The sequence below is a fragment of the Brassica napus genome, chromosome C1 (genome assembly GCF_020379485.1).
Source record: "Brassica napus cultivar Da-Ae chromosome C1, Da-Ae, whole genome shotgun sequence".
Lineage (NCBI taxonomy): Eukaryota > Viridiplantae > Streptophyta > Magnoliopsida > Brassicales > Brassicaceae > Brassica > Brassica napus.
The window spans coordinates 49,643,566-49,658,908 of record NC_063444.1 but is presented as its reverse complement, the minus strand read 5'-3'; the positions used below and the strand labels follow the sequence as shown (position 1 = coordinate 49,658,908).

Below are 15,343 nucleotides of genomic sequence, written 5' to 3'. Positions count from 1 at the left end.
ATTTGATAATTTAATTTTTTTCTGGTCTTCAATATTTTTCTTCAAAAAGTTGAATCTTAGTTAGCATTAAGTATAAAACGTGTGTGTGCAAATCACCGATATCCGAAGCCGCAACCGAATCCGATCCGAAAAACCCGAATCGAAATCCGAACCAATATATCAAAATATTCGAATAGGTATTGAATTATGAGAGATTGAATATCCAAACCCGAATGGATATCCGAAGATAACCGAACATATGTATAATTAACCTTATATTTCTAGTTTACATCTCTCATTTTATATAAAATATTTATATTGATACTACACATACTTTAAGTTTATATGATATACATACAATTACGGAGAAAATGATTTGCTACTCATTTAAAATACATGTCAAGCTTTTTATTTCAAGAATTAACAAAAAATTACATCCAAAATTTAAAAACAATAACCAAATTAAAATATTTTTAGTTTCAAAATGTTATGCTTAAATCTATTAATCATTCAATCTGTTAAAAATAAAAAATAGTTAAGTGAAAGTTATATTTTTAAATACAAAAAAATTGAGAAATGAGAAATGAGAAACTTAGTTTTAAAAAAAAAAAAAAATCTAACCGAACCCTATCTGAACTAAAAATACCTTAAGATGACCCGAAGTACAGAAATATCCGAACTGATTTTATACCTCTATGCCGAAATACCCGAAAATCTGAAATACCCGATCCAAACCCGAAACCCGAACGCCACCCCTACAGTCAAATACTATTAAATTGGAAATACAAATTTTAGACTCCATTTGTTTTTAGGTGGATTTTTTTATACCTAACATATTACTCAACAAAATAATCCCTCATTGTTTTTAAAAAAGTCCAAATCCCTCCTTTTTTTATTTTGGTAAAATAAAAATCCCTCATACATAAAACAGAATCTTCTAACTGAATCTTGACGATAAGAATCTTTGAAGAGGAAGCTCGGGTTAACACGGCGACGGAGAAGAAACCTCAGGCGAATCAAGAGCCTGAGATGGCGGCTGAGATACTCACAGGTACTTGATCGATCGAGTTTATTGATGATTTCTTAATCCAATGCACCTCCAAAACTGATCTTAAAAGCATGAAACTTGTGTACGTAGGTCATCAATTGCCATCAGCTTTCCCCAAAGATTACTCAATCTCTCCAATTTGTCAAAGCTCCGCTGAGGAGGAAGCCGCTGAGCAGGAAGATGACTCATCCTCGGAGCCTGAAGAATACTGCGACGGCTCCTCCTCCGATATTGAATCCGACCTTGGAGATGACGATGCCTCCTCCGTCGAAGACGTCTCCTCATCTTCCTCCGAAGATGAAGGAGGCAACGAAGACTCTTCCGAAGACGACGAAGCGGGACCCCCTGCAACCAAAATACATTTCCCGAGGAGGTCTAGAGCACTCAAAGTCCTTTCAGAGGATTTTCGCAAGGATTTGGCGAAGGAATCAATGAAGACTATATCACAGGAAGACGCAGAGAAATGTTTGGCTAGAGACGGCAACTTTATACCCGCTGATACAGATTTAAATCAAAAGGAGGTTATTGGTAAGAGATGTTTCCTACAGGGACTCTTTCATGTTGGTAATCACTGGTTTAAGATGATAACTAATTTGACTTGATTGCTATATTTCATCGGCCAGATGCTTGTGGTGTTGTTCAAAGTGTTTCTTCTACCATGAGCATTACAATGAAGAATGACCATGAGATGATCCCAAAGAAGGATATGACTAAATTTCAGGTATCTATTCCTTGTTCAAGCAAATAGTTTTACGTTTATAATTAAACCCGAAACTGCAACAACACCATTGTCCAGCTGTGCTCAAATATGCCCGCCTCTGATTACCTGCTACGTCTGCAAACCATACTCCTTACGGATCCTCAGGTTAGTGTGGTGGACTTTTGATACTCGCAACATGTTAAACTCTTGATGGACTGGTTTACTAATTGTTGTTGCGTAAACACAAGAAAAACTCATGAATCAGTTAACTTCTTGTTGAGTAGTTTTGATCTAACGTTATTTAAAATGTCAAAAATATTTCCCCTTGTATTAAGATCAACGGTCTTTGTATCTGCAATTTGCAGGGTGCAGTAAATTTTGCATTAATGATGTCTCAAACGGAAGGAGGTTGTCCAGTTAACTTCAACACCATCACTGACCTTTTTCTTCAGGTGGGTGAAAACACATAATTTCGTAGCTCATTACTTGTTCTGCTCCTATATACATAGTTTTATGAGAGTTATCAAGTGCTAATTTATTTATTTTGCACATTCAGAAAAATCTACTGCTTTCCTTTTGGATGTGCTGAAGCCAAATTTACCTGAGCATGCTTTTCTGCAAACTAAGGTTGAAAGTAGTTGCGCCAACTTCTATATTTCCCTGCTTCTCTGTTCACCTTCTTTCCTCAAGACTTCTTAGATCAACTGTCAATACAGGTTCTGGAGATCAATTTAGTGACCTTTCCTAAAGTAGCTGATGCGATTTTAGCAAATGAGATGTTCAGCCACTATGACTGGCCTCGTGTTGCTCAACTTTGTGAAAAGGCTGGACTTTTTATCCAAGCCTTAAAGGTTGGCGCTCTTTTTCTTGCTTTTTTCCTGGCCAAATAGAATCATGTTTTCATCTCCAACTTATCTTTCTTTTGAATTTTGCAGCATCACTCAGAGTTGCTTGATATAAAACGTGTGATTGTGAAAACGCATGCTATTGAGCCACAGGTAATGCCTCTAAATTGAGTTTTAGTTGCTAAACTTTTGGATGTTAAGTTGTTGAATATCAGTCTGTCAAAATGCAGGCCCTTGTTGAGTTCTTTGGCACTCTTTCTAGTGATTGGGCTATTGAGTGCATGAAGGATCTTTTGCTGGTCAACCTTAGAGGCAACCTGCAGATAATCGTTAAGGTAAGTGGTGTATGATACGATGAATCTTATTGTTCAGTGTAACACTAACGTGTCCATATAATTGCAGGCTTGCAAGGAGTACTGCGAGCAACTTGGTGTTGATGCATGTATGAAGCTCTTTGAGCAGTTTAAATCATACGAAGGGCTATACTTTTTCCTAGGCTCATATTTGAGTATGAGGTGATTCTTATAATCTACTGTCATTCCTGTAAACAAGCTTACAAGATACTTGTGTTTTGTATGCTGATGATGACAATTTTTTTCCATCTGTGCGACAGTGAGGATCCTGAGATTCACTTCAAGTACATTGAAGCAGCTGCCAAGACTGGTCAAATAAAGTAGGTTGAGCGTGTGACTAGAGAGTCTAACTTCTTTGATGCTGAAAAGGCGAAGACCTGTTTGATGGAAGCTAAGCTTCCTGATGCCCGACCTTTGATAAATGTCTGCGACCGTTTCGGCTTTGTACCTGATCTTACTCATTACCCCTACACAAACAACATGCTTCGTTACATTGAACGTTACGTTCAGAAGGTATATAGTTTGTGACTAAGTTTAGAGTTCAGTGTTTCATTTGATACTAATACATGTGGTTCCTTGCAAAGGTGAACCCTGGGAATGCTCCTTTAGTTGTCGGACAGTTGCTTGATGATGAATGCCCTGAAGATTTTATAAAAAGCCTCATTCTCTCTGTTCGTTCATTGCTGCCTGTTGAACCCCTTGTCGAAGAATGCGAGAAGAGGTGAATCCTTTTTGGTCATTTTGGTTTACTTTCATGATCATCTCTGTTTGTACTTCTGGAAGCTCTAATATTTTTCTGCTTTTTTCCAGAAATCGACTCTGTCTCCTCGCTCAGTTCTTGGAGCATCTAGTTAGCGAGGGAAGTCAAGATGTGCATGTCCATAATGCCTTGAGGAAAATTATCATCGACAGTAACAAGAACCCCGAGCATTTCCTTACCACCAACCCATACTAAGTACTGCAGTTATGACTTACAGAAGATTTGCCAGATAAATGACTGAAGGCTATGGACTCTAGTTTTAGGACTGCCTACGTGTAGTGTAACACACACATAAATAATGGCATTTTTGATTACAACGACAATTTTTTTGGTAAATGAACAACTTTTGGAAAAAAAAAAATTCTTTTGTATCCATAAACTCTGTCGTCATCACTAACTAAATATAGTTGAGATTCAAAAGCTGCAAAACTTCTCTCTGAATATAGTTGAGATTCAACAATCATGAATCATAAGTGTAGCATTAAGAAACAAAGAAAAAAACCTGTTATGTTTTTAACCCTTGACCACATTCAGAGAATCAATGTCACGCAATGTTAAAGTCTCACGTGGACTGTGCTTGCAACCGTGTTGGGCTTATTGTCTTTCAGCCCTAAAGGAGATGATGTCTGCAGCCCAACCTTCTCTACGGTAGCGTTTTGTTCACTTGCGTTAAAAGACACCATGGAGGAATTAAAGAGGAAAGTTTCTTAGCGAAACGAAAAAATAAAATAACCCGAATTACCTGTTGCAGGTAGGACGGGACAGATAGGGTATGCAGACAATTTTAAGGAATTCAGATCTTAAATCTTATCTGTTGGATCCATAATTTTACTATCCTTATCCGGATCTGGGGTTCTCGGATATCCGGACGTCGAATATCCTTCTAAAAATTGTAATATCCGGCGAATATCCGGATTCAGATCTAGATCCTTAAAATAAATAAAAATAATAATATTAATACATATAAAAAATACATAGAAATATCAAAACAATATTAATTAATAAAAATATAAAGTTAGAATATAATTTTTTTTGATATAAATAACATAATTAATATTAAACTTCAAGAAAAACATCATATTATTCCATAAAATTATTTTGTAATGCATATATGATCAACTATTGCATTACAAAGTAAAAAATATTTTTTTTTATTTTTAATTTGTAGATTACGAGTTAAATATTATTGAAATCAGGTGATATTAATATTTGTAAATACATTATATCTGAACAAGAAAGTAAAAGAAAAAAAATAATACTAAAAAAAATTAAGTTCTAACGATGATATTAATACTCGTGAATACATTCAATCTGAACAAGAATGAATCAAACGAAAAGACATAAGAAAACAATAACAACCATCTTCGGTTACACAAAAAAATTTAGACAGTATTTAGGAAATTTTGGAGGTTCATGTTCAAATTTACCTAGTGTTATTGTAATATATAAAATTTTTGTAGTAGTTATATCTTCATGTAATCTTTTAAAAGTTTTATTTGTTTAGTTTTTTTTTTTGTATATTGTTGTTGTTTAAATCTATTTTTAAAATATTTTGAAATATTACTTTAAAGTTTTATGTGTAAAACTTAAATTTATAAATAAAATTTGAAATATTTATGAGATATAATTTTTTTAAGGATTAAAACTATAAAATTTTTAAGAATTATAAACGAACGTGTAATTATAGAGACCAAAATGCAATAAAAATATGAAACTTTAAATTTGAAGTTTTGAATAGTGAAACTTCAAATATAGAATTTCATATCTCAAAATTTCAAATTTGAAATTTTAAATAAAATTTCTTTTTAGAGAGTAAAAAACTTTATTTTTTTAGCAACATCAAAAAATTTCATATTTGAAGTTATAAAATGTTTTTTTTTTTTTTAGATGTTCTACGAACAGGTGCTCTAGCAACCGATGACTTCCTGTGAGAGGGACTTTTAATACCTTCTCTAGTAAAAGAGTGTCTTGTCACTTTCAAACATGCATGGAATGGGGCAGAAATTGAGAGAGCATGCACAATTTAAAAGTCATGAGACAGACAAAGAAAACACACAAAACAAGTTTGGAGACACTCAAAATTACAAAGGAATAAAAAAAAAATTACAAAGGAATATTTATGGCAAGTAACTTACAAAATAACAGTCTTCGGAACATTGGACAGAGGCTGACAAACAAGATTTGCCACCAGATCTGTTTAGATCGACAACAAAAACACGAGGAGAAAATAATTCACATTCACAACAAATTATAAATAAGATTGATGATATATTATAAACGTAACTAATGTAAAAATGAAAATCCAAATCAAACCCAAACCAAACCGAAATTATTGAGTATATTTCTAAGTAATTCAAAGTCTAAATTATACTGTTTTGATATGAAATGAGCGTATATGATTTTCGTAACACTTCTTTTTTTCCGTCAATAAATCAGCAAGATTTTAGTAGTTATTCGAACGTATATTGGTTAACATTTGGATTATCTCTCAATAATTTTAAAATTGTCTTTCGGTAAGTTTAGTATATGTCATTACTTGTATATGCGATTAAACCCCGATTGCAAAAACAAAAAGCTTGACTCCATTGCATCTTTATTATACATGTTACTCTCGACACATAGATACAAACAGATAGCAACAATGCAAAGTATAAATGTGATTGTATATAGTTTTGCCGTATCTTATTGTATGGATTTAATGTAACTATAAAGAGAAAGTGACAAATTATCAACCTTCTCTCACGAGGAGGACATGTAGAAGGAATCACCAAGTCAAACACAAAAGTCAATTCAGTTCAGGGGTTTCGAAAGTCCCCTTACGTGGCTGTAATGTGGGCCAGAAGACTTTCCTCAGTCTCCTCGCTGCTTATCTGACTGTAACAACCTCATAACTCGCCGGAGATCCGTATCAGAAACAATTTGATGTGGCTAAACCGGGTGGTTCCCGTACGATATTTGAGATCCTACCGAAGAATTCAAAACCCCCTCCTTAAGCAAAAACCTGCAGGAGACTAGGTTTACTTTGTACGCACGTGGCGGTGGGATGCTTTGATTCAGAAAGCAATGTTGGATATATATGGCTAGAGAATATGGACACGAAATGGTTAAAAGAGAGCTATATCCAAGGACAAGGCCTGAGTTGGTAGAAACGTCACTACAAGAAACGCTAATTTGTAGATAATAGAAAAGTCCTTGGAAGAAACTGTTTGGTTTATCTGTTCAAAACGGACAACCAAGTTACTGAAGCGATACACGGAGCGCCTTGATCTGCGCTCATCGAGAGGATTTGAGGAACCTGGTTTGCACATCGATTCCGTTGGAAGTTGGAACGAGGGATGGAGCAAGTCAGTGAGTGAAGAAACCGTGCTCTAAGCAGTGTCTGCAGAGCAGATGAATAATGCCAAAGGAGAGGGTGAGCATATCTGAACAGCGTAATGGGTAAGGACAGAACCTATCGAGCAGGAAAACTTCATGTTCTTTGGAGAAAGAACAATCCACGACTTCGAAGAAGAAATCTTCATTTCCCACGAACATGGAATTTGAACTGTGTCCGGACCCGCATGTTCATTGTTGTCTGTGAACATTTCTATTAGTGGCCTTTCTAATATATATATATATATATATACATAAAATATATTAGTCTATGAAGACTTCCCTTGGGTCCATGACTACAGAGGCAACTTTGTACTCTAATATATCCTTCACAAATTTATTTATTAGTATCACAGGTCAGTTACCAAGTGTGACATGAAAAGGAAACAACTAAGGGCAAGAAGAAGAATGACTCCCCTATTCAGGCAAACACCAAACGAAAACAAGTCTACTTAACAATCCAATCAACTTAATCCCAGCATTAATTCCAAACTGATATTGTGTTGCGGGAGACGACTAGCCAGGCCACCGGTGTTACTCAATTGAAACAACTGAAGAAGAGTCAGAGCTCACAGCTTCATGATCCTCGCGGGTAGCTAGTTCTGACGAGATATGATCTGGAAGTCCGGTCTTGGTCCTTTTGTCGACGCTATCCCCACCAACAAACTTACGCTTCTTTGATAAAATATCTGAAGTTGGATGAGTCTGACCAACTAGGATGAAACATCCAGTTTCCTCATCAATCCTTCTCCTAACACAAGCAATGCAATCAGATTCCTCACCCTTGGACTTGTCCAAGTACCTTATGTAAAAAGTAGCATTTCTGGCGTTGAGTCCCCCATCGAGCAAATCTGTAGCCACGTTCACAATCTTCAATTTGAACTTCAATTCACCATCCCTATCTTCAGTTGCGGCAAGAGCAAGTTCCACATAAAGACGAATCCAGTCATTGGAATTCACCTCTTCCTTCCCCTAACCAAAAGCAAAACATATACTTATATCGCTGCTACTCTCTACTGATATCATCAAAACGATGCTGCCAAATTGTGTGGTCTTTTAATCTTACCAGGCAATGTCTTTCAAAAGGATTCTCTGGCGGCCACTCAGGCATGCTTCTGTCCACACCCATCGTCTCTTCGTCACTTTTTGATTCCCCTGTTATGAAAAAAAGGGATTAAATCAGCAACAAGGTTGAGATGATTTCTGTGGTATACACATGTTTTACCTCGAATTCTTGCAATATCGCACAACAGAATGAATAGGCCACAAGCCTCTTCCGATACTTTAGTCTGAAAAGTTTGAAGCGAAGAAGAGCTACCAGCAGCAGCTGTGTCAATTGCATCCAAAGTCATGTAATAGGAGCGAGCAGCAGTACCCATTGTCTCGATGTATTTCCTCACGCATTTGAGCTTAAACTTTGTACCCTGAAAAAGAGAGCAGAGCAAGTGGTATTAGCACAGAGTGAAATAAAGAAAGATCAAGAAACATAAGAGTTTTTGACCTGCAGCAAGTTGTAACGATGGAGGCCCATCTTAGCATACAGGCGGACTAAGCGAGGACAAGGATGATCTTTCGTACATCTGTATCTAAGTAGGTCGTTCCTAGAGCTTTTGAGATCGAATATCTAAAAACCAGATGCAAATAAATCAGCGAACAAAATCCATATTCAATTCGGACTGAGGCATGATCATCATCCTTCGTTTAGAAAACAAAAAAAAAAAAAAAGATAAAAGAAGATGGAAGACTTACACCGTATTTCTTCAAAAGTTCATCCGTTTCCGCCGATTCGCGATCCAATTCTTCTTCATTGCGACAGCTTAAGAACATCTTTACGATCGTGATTTAGGTTAAGGTTCGTGGATTTTAGGAGAAAGGTCGATTTAGGATTCTCAATCTCACGCCACTATATATAACAGGCGTTCTATTATTTTTAGGACTTTATTCTTATTTGCCCTATTAACTCTATCCTTCATGCTTATTTACCCCCACCTAATAAATCATTTAATTTTTTATTTATTTTAATTACAAAAATGTCAGTAAATACTAAATTACCCTTAATAAACTTACAAAACTACAATTAAACCTAAGCTAACCCTCTAACCTAATCAGAGTTTTTTCTTCTCTCCATCCCCACCAGCCCGACACCACTTTACCCCTTTTCCTTTTGGCGCAAACCATAATCGACGAAATCACCTATTCTTCTTCTCTTTGTTCGAAATCAATTTGTGCGACGAATCACCTCTCTCTTACAGAAGCTTTCAATTCCGTGTGTCTCCTTCAACAGAAGCCTTCGGCTCCATCTTCCTCATTTTCGAAAATCTGGGTAAGTTTTTTCTTTCTTCCTCTTTCTTTTGAGTTATATGTTCATTTGTAATGTGGGTTCAAAAATAATTGGTAGAAATTTGTGTGTGAATGGTTAAATGATTATTGGAATGAGAAAATAGAAGCGAATTGAAAGGGAAGCAATGTGGATCTTTCTAGAAATAGGGTTTGAAAGGAAACAGATTTATCTATGCTGATTGAAAGCAATTTGGTTATAGTTCTTATTAGTATTAGTGTTTATGTAATTGTTTGTGTGAAACTTTGGAATGTAATAATACTGAATTGAATGTTGGATAAGTGAACATATGCAGATTGAAAGTCGGTTTCAGTTTCAATTATGATTGAATGTTTTTTGTTACAGGATATCCAGAAGATCGAGATAATGACAAAACCAAAGCGTGGAGGAAAGAAAAATACTAAGCAGAAGAAAGGAAAGTCTACAAAAAAAAACATTGCTCATGTAGAAGAACAACATGTAGAAGAGCTTTCAACTGGAAATGATAGGGATGATCTGTCAGCACATGAAAACGAGACTGATCATCCTGCACAGGAGAATGAGACTGATCATCTGTCAGCGACATCTCAGGTACTCATTCCCAAAATTATTTCTCTCGTTTTAGTTAAAAAATTTTGTTATTGTTGGTGTATTACTGGTGCGACTAGTATTACTAGGAAAAAAAAATTATATGATCCTTATTCCTTCTGGACAGATTAATAAATAAAATGTTAATATAATTTTATATGGTTTTCAGGAATGCCAACCATTGCCACCTGATGTGCTATACTTCAAGAACACCGAGTTCACCAAGACATGCAAGATACAAAGCAAGTGCTATGTGAGTAACACGGTGGCTACCATCAAGACGCTTAAGCCTGAGTTGAAGTGGTTCGAGAACCACCCTCAGTTTTGTCATATTTTCCACATGCCCGATGAACCATACTTGAAGCTGCTGGGTGTGTGGATGCTTCTATTGCGAACCATTCCCTTAGAAGAGGGAGAGGACACATCTTGGTTTGCGGTTAATGGCGTGCCCATCCGGTATTCCATCAGAGAGCATGCACTCATCTCAGGTTTGGACTGCAGTGGATACCCGGATAAGTATGAGGAGTTGGGGAGCTATGAGTTTGTAGATAGGCATTTTGTGTCACACAAAGCGATAACCATGAAATCTGTTGAAGAGAAGCTGTTGAGCATGAGAGCGTGTGGGGATCGACTCAGGATGGCGGTGCTCTACTTCTTGGGCACTGTTATCAGAGGGAGGGGAAGGTATAATGCCCCCTTTGACTCTTTCATTCTAAGAATCGTCAACGATGTGGAGGATTGCAAAACCTTTCCTTGGGGTCACTTGACGTTTGATGATAATATCCGGTCCATTAATCGCTTGATGAAGCGTCTCAATGGGAAAGCTAAGAAGAATATCAACTTTCCTGGCTTCATACTTCCTTTAGAGGTAAACTTCACTTCTTTATATAAGTTTTGTTTTGGCATATTCTTGTTTGTATGATTGCTTTATTTTAAAAAAATTATATTTGTAGATGCTGGCATTTGAGTGTATTCCAGCTCTGAATGCTCAATTCAGAGAACATGTAGCCGGTTGTCTTGCTAACTGTCCGAGGATGTGCAAGTGGCGGTTCCAAAGTAACAGCATGAAGGGTTATCCACTTGAGGATTTGTACAATGCACTTGGAAAAACGAAGGTATGTGTTTGATATTGTTTCGGATTTTTGGTTTTATTAAGTGAGTGGGATATAATAAGCGTTTTTTGGTTCTATTTTCAGGTGATTAAAAGTGTTTTGGCTCCTACTATTGATAAAGAAACTCTCATGGCGCGTATAATGGAGGACGAGCCAGACTATGAAAATGAAGATGGGCCAAGTAATTTGTGGAGCTCATGGCTTACTGTTAAGGAGAAGCCTATCTGGTGGAAAGATCTCTATGAGTTAGATGTGGCTGCAAGGAAATTTCCTACGAAGAAAGACAAAATGAAGGTGAATGAAGAAGCATCCTCCTCTAATGCAAGTTTGGAGGACGTTTTGAAAGGGATTGAAGAGAGGTTGATGACATGTTTGAGTGAAGTGAGTGTGAAGGTGGAGACAATGAACAAGAGGCTCTGTGTCATGGAAAAGAGCCAAGTCGTTTTAAAAAGGAGGAGTAAGAGGATGAAGGCAATGGAGAAGAGGCTTGAGGACATTGAAAATTGCCAATATCATTTGAAAAAGAATGGCAGGAAGCAGAAGGCGATGGTTGAGAGGATTGATGTGCTTGAGAAAGAGATGAAGAGGAAGGAGAACGAGAACGTTGAGGGTTTTGACTACCAAAACATGGATTTTGACTGGGATGGAGGACGTTCTGTAGATGCAGAAATGGTAGAAGAACCAGAAGGTCAGAAAGCTGAAGAGACCGATAAAGAGGAGGAAAAAGAGGAGGCTGAGATCGAGAAAAAAGGGAAAGATGGCGAAGAAGAGGCTCAGAAGGAAAATACAAGTTCCGAGGAAGAGAAAGAACTGGAAGTTCAGGTTGAAGAAGATAAAGAAGCTGAGGAAGAAAAAGAACAAGAAGTTGAGACTGAAAATAAAGAAGGTGAAGCTGCTCAGACTCAAGCTGAAGATGATGAAGAAAAAGGTGAAGAAGAGGTTGAAAAAGAGGGTGAAAACACTGCTGAAACTGAACCTCCTGTTGAAGTTGAAGAAGAGGTTCAAAAAAAGATTGAAGAAGAGGGTGAAGAAAATGTTGAAAATGAACATCTAGCTGAAGTTGAAGAAGAGGTTCAAAACGAGAATGAAGAAGAGCTTAATGAAGGAAAAGAGGTTGAAGAAGAACCTGAGCAGAAAGAGGCAGAGCTAGATGAAGGGAAAGAGGTTGAAGAAGAACCTGAGCAGACTGAGAAAGTTGAGAAAGAAGATAGGATATACACGGAGGAAGAGAAGAAAAGGTGGATTCTTACCGTGTGCAAGACTGATGATGTTCCTCCTGTGGAGAAGACTGGTGGAACCGAGGAAACATCTAGAACTCCTGCTCGTGGGGGGGGTGAAGCATAGACCTAAGTTAATGGCGGTGAGGAAACATGCTACTAAGAAGAGGGGTAGACCAAGAAAAGCTGAGAAACCACATAAATTCACAACGCCACTACCGACAAAAAGGATTCGTGCACCATCACAGTACGTAACCACTCCTTTCACTGAAGCTAATACCGACGAGATTGAAGGGCGCAAGAAAAAGCCTAAAACAAAGGCTTAGAAGACTACCATCATAATATATTTTGGGTGTGTAATATTTATGTCGGCTTTTGTTGTAAACTTATGTAGGATGCTATGTTTTGTTGGTTGTTGGTCTGTAAAACTTGAATGATATATGTTATGTAAGATGTTTTGTGTTGTATGATTGTCTTGCAGCAGGTTTGGCCAATAGAGTACAAGGCAGGCTAAGTCCTAAGAAAACATATTTGTACTACTAGGTGTATTAGGTATTACTAAGCCAAAAATATTGTCGACACTTTGTAAAAAAAAAAAAAACATGTTTGACTATTAAAGTAATATTAATAGAGTACAAGGTATGCTAAGAAAACCTATGGCACATGTCTAAAACGTGTTATTAAACAAACATGTTTGAATATTAAAGTGGTATTAATCTTACTCTTAGTAGTACATAAGCTAGTAGTAATATTTCATTTTTCATAGTAATACTTTTGCAAAATACAATATTATTTAGTAATACAAGCTCAAGAAATTAAATTTATTAGTAATACCAATGTATTTAGACAGTTTTAGATTGTATATAACACATTGATAGAAATAAATTTCAGAAATTATGTACTTTCTGAAATTCACCCCATTATGGACTTCCCATCAAGATATTAGTAAGGAAGTGAAAGATGTTTTCTATGGAAATGAGAAGTTTTCTACCAATTTGAGAATTTAAGAGTATTTTATATCGAATTTGGCAAATAAACACATATATGAACATATTATCACGTAATATATGAGAAACGTCTTCTAAAAATAAATAATAAGACGAAAACAAAGATTCTTAGAAACATGCATAATACATAGTAATTCAAGGTATTTTAAGGTAGTTCTTAGGTAGTACAAAGTAGTACCTAGTAGTACATATTACACATAGTAGTCCACAAAAGTACCTAGTAGTTCACATTACACATAGTAGTCAACAAAGTAGTACCCATGTTACTCGGTGGTTGCAGAAGTACTTCCACATTCAAAATATTCATACAAACGTCCGCCTCTCCTTCCCCTGCCTCTGCCTCTTTCCCTTCCTCGTCCTCGTCATCTTCTTCGTCCACGAGATTCTCCGGCAGATGGAAACCTTTGCTTTTGAGTGGGTCCTTTCTTTTTTTCATATACTGGGGGAAGAACTTTAAGTGCTCGAATCTCATCTGGTATGACCCATTCAGACATATGAGGAACAGGATAAATTGTCCTACAGTATGCCAATGCCCACAACTCCACCAAATAGTATTTCGAACAAAACTCTTGTAGATGAAGATCTCTTCCTACGCTCAAGAACTTGACAGCAGCTGCAGCATGAACACATGGGATTTTGTCTATATCAAAACACCTGCAGGTGCACATTTTTCTTGCCAAATCAACCGTATAAATCTTTCCGTCACTACCATTGACATTGTACTCAAGGTGGAAGCTGTTTATCTCAACAACATCTAAACACCTCGCTTCCAAACATCTTTTTGACAACTCCTTTTTCCACTGTTGGCACAAGCTTCTTTGTGACTGGTATTTCAGCTGCCTTCTTCCTATGTTTGTTAAACCATTCAGCCATTTTCTTGATGATAACATCAATCATCGGTAGCAAGAAGAATTTCCTCGCTTCCCGAAGAACACCATTAATGGATTCTGCTGCATTGGTTGTGTTAACATTGTATATGTCTCCTTCAAAGTAACATCTTTCCCATTTTCTCACTTCAACACTTTTCTCCAGATACGCCGCAGCAGAAGGATACCTTCTGGAAAAGCTCTCATAGAGATCATCGAACTCAGCCACTGTATAAGCATGTGCACACTCTGTAAACTTGCTTGCGCAAGCGTCTCTGTTGTTGAAAACATGTCCTTTGACATTTTGAGACAAATGCCAGATACAATATCCATGTGCGGCCGTTGGGAACACCTCACGTATTGACTTGATCAAGCTTCCATTTCTATCTGAAAGAAACACCAATTCGCCTTCATCTGATATCACTGACCTCAGCTTATTCATAAACCATGTCCAGCTTTCGTCTTTCTCACCATCAACTACACCAAATGCGATAGGGTAGTGGTGACGATCAGGATCTTGAGCCGTCGCAACAAGCAGAACTCCACCATAAACATGCTTAAGATGTGTTCCATCCACAATGATAACTTTCCTCATCGCTGTGAACCCTTCTATGGAAGCTCCGAATGCGAAAAATAGATACTTAAATCTTTTCGCCGCATCCACTTCAACATAACTTACTGAGTCAGGATTCTTCAACTTAAGCATGTACATATACGAGTGTATCATAGAAAAACTCTCTTCCGGAGTACCTCGGACTTCATTAGCAGCCATCCTTTTTCCTCTCCATGCTGTGGCATATGACACATCAACACCAACCTTGTGGGTAACCATACTGATCAGATCATTTGGTGTTGGTGTGTCATATCTACCGGGATATTCTTCACTCAAAACAGATGCGACAACCTGTGGTGTGCCTCTCCTTCTATTTCTAAGGGTACTTGTAGTTACTACTGAGCATGTATGAGACTTATTGTAAGTTCTAACTGTCCAAAGATCTGAATTCTTAAGCTTTGCTACACGCAAATACCACTTGCAACCTTCTTTGGCTCCTCGACATTTTGCCACAAATCTCACAGTATCGGACTTAGTTGTTTCATACTCAAAACCATTCTTATGTGCACCCCTCTGAACTAGAACTTGCATGGCTACCTAAGTTCTGAATTCTTGACCCTTAACCA

The 15,343-nt window shown here is 37.1% G+C and overlaps 4 protein-coding genes across 7 annotated transcripts; 2 read left to right on the top strand and 2 right to left on the bottom strand.

The window, feature by feature from the left end:
• Nucleotides 1-549: 549 nt before the first annotated feature.
• On the top strand, nt 550-4,647 carry LOC125580418. 3 transcript variants are annotated; one of them, XR_007318144.1, is made up of 10 exons: nt 1,512-1,555; nt 1,651-2,179; nt 2,284-2,354; nt 2,444-2,578; nt 2,663-2,725; nt 2,803-2,907; nt 2,975-3,087; nt 3,186-3,438; nt 3,510-3,646; nt 3,736-4,647. XR_007318144.1 is itself a non-coding variant. In XM_048744827.1 (6 exons), the coding sequence occupies exons 1-6, from the start codon at nt 1,009-1,011 to the stop codon at nt 2,314-2,316; spliced, it is 747 nt and encodes a 248-aa protein (XP_048600784.1). In that variant the 5' UTR covers nt 550-1,008; the 3' UTR covers nt 2,317-2,539. The 3 variants fall into 3 exon arrangements, 1 of the variants encoding a protein (XP_048600784.1); XR_007318143.1 differs by lacking the exons at nt 2,803-2,907; nt 2,975-3,087; nt 3,186-3,438; nt 3,510-3,646; nt 3,736-4,647 and adding an exon at nt 550-1,030 and having other exon boundaries at nt 1,118-1,555; nt 1,651-1,748; nt 1,824-1,892; nt 2,093-2,179; nt 2,663-2,681; XM_048744827.1 differs by lacking the exons at nt 2,663-2,725; nt 2,803-2,907; nt 2,975-3,087; ... (1 more) ...; nt 3,510-3,646; nt 3,736-4,647 and adding an exon at nt 550-1,030 and having other exon boundaries at nt 1,118-1,555; nt 1,651-1,748; nt 1,824-1,892; nt 2,093-2,179; nt 2,284-2,539.
• Nucleotides 4,648-7,380: 2,733 nt separating this feature from the next.
• On the bottom strand, nt 7,381-9,049 carry LOC125580417 (UPF0725 protein At3g25080-like). The gene is made up of 5 exons (XM_048744826.1): nt 8,807-9,049; nt 8,559-8,681; nt 8,283-8,481; nt 8,124-8,212; nt 7,381-8,029 (listed from the first exon to the last, which is right to left on the bottom strand). Exons 1-5 carry the CDS (start codon nt 8,882-8,884, stop codon nt 7,592-7,594), a joined length of 927 nt encoding a protein of 308 aa, XP_048600783.1. The 5' UTR covers nt 8,885-9,049; the 3' UTR covers nt 7,381-7,591.
• Nucleotides 9,050-9,187: 138 nt separating this feature from the next.
• On the top strand, nt 9,188-12,974 carry LOC125580416 (uncharacterized protein At3g43530-like). 2 transcript variants are annotated; one of them, XM_048744825.1, is made up of 5 exons: nt 9,188-9,380; nt 9,741-9,965; nt 10,132-10,830; nt 10,916-11,077; nt 11,159-12,974. In XM_048744825.1, exons 2-5 carry the CDS (start codon nt 9,762-9,764, stop codon nt 12,416-12,418), a joined length of 2,325 nt encoding a protein of 774 aa, XP_048600782.1. In that variant the 5' UTR covers nt 9,188-9,380; nt 9,741-9,761; the 3' UTR covers nt 12,419-12,974. The 2 variants fall into 2 exon arrangements, with proteins under 2 accessions (XP_048600782.1, XP_048600781.1); XM_048744824.1 differs by lacking the exon at nt 9,188-9,380 and having other exon boundaries at nt 9,396-9,965.
• A 541-nt stretch (nt 12,975-13,515) lies between these two features.
• On the bottom strand, nt 13,516-15,308 carry LOC125580104 (protein FAR1-RELATED SEQUENCE 5-like). Its single transcript, XM_048744079.1, has 2 exons — nt 14,061-15,308; nt 13,516-13,770 (listed from the first exon to the last, which is right to left on the bottom strand). The coding sequence occupies exons 1-2, from the start codon at nt 15,306-15,308 to the stop codon at nt 13,516-13,518; spliced, it is 1,503 nt and encodes a 500-aa protein (XP_048600036.1).
• Between the last annotated feature and the right edge of the window lie 35 nt (nt 15,309-15,343).

Coding starts and splice junctions, on each gene's coding strand:
- LOC125580418 (XM_048744827.1), top strand. CDS start 1,009: ATGGCGGCTGAGATACTCACAG. Junction 1,031..1,117: donor GGCGGCTGAGATACTCACAG/GTACTTGATCGA, acceptor TTGTGTACGTAG/GTCATCAATTGCCATCAGCT. Junction 2,180..2,283: donor TCACTGACCTTTTTCTTCAG/GTGGGTGAAAAC, acceptor TTGCACATTCAG/AAAAATCTACTGCTTTCCTT.
- LOC125580417 (XM_048744826.1), bottom strand. CDS start 8,884: ATGTTCTTAAGCTGTCGCAATGAAGAAGAATTGGATCGCGAATCGGCG. Junction 8,482..8,558: donor ATCGTTACAACTTGCTGCAG/GTCAAAAACTCT, acceptor TCTCTTTTTCAG/GGTACAAAGTTTAAGCTCAA. Junction 8,213..8,282: donor CGATATTGCAAGAATTCGAG/GTAAAACATGTG, acceptor TTTTCATAACAG/GGGAATCAAAAAGTGACGAA.
- LOC125580416 (XM_048744824.1), top strand. CDS start 9,717: ATGATTGAATGTTTTTTGTTACAGGATATCCAGAAGATCGAGATAATG. Junction 9,966..10,131: donor ATCTGTCAGCGACATCTCAG/GTACTCATTCCC, acceptor TATGGTTTTCAG/GAATGCCAACCATTGCCACC. Junction 11,078..11,158: donor ATGCACTTGGAAAAACGAAG/GTATGTGTTTGA, acceptor TTCTATTTTCAG/GTGATTAAAAGTGTTTTGGC.
- LOC125580104 (XM_048744079.1), bottom strand. CDS start 15,308: ATGCAAGTTCTAGTTCAGAGGGGTGCACATAAGAATGGTTTTGAGTAT. Junction 13,771..14,060: donor AAAAGATGTTTGGAAGCGAG/GTGTTTAGATGT, acceptor GGGTCATACCAG/ATGAGATTCGAGCACTTAAA.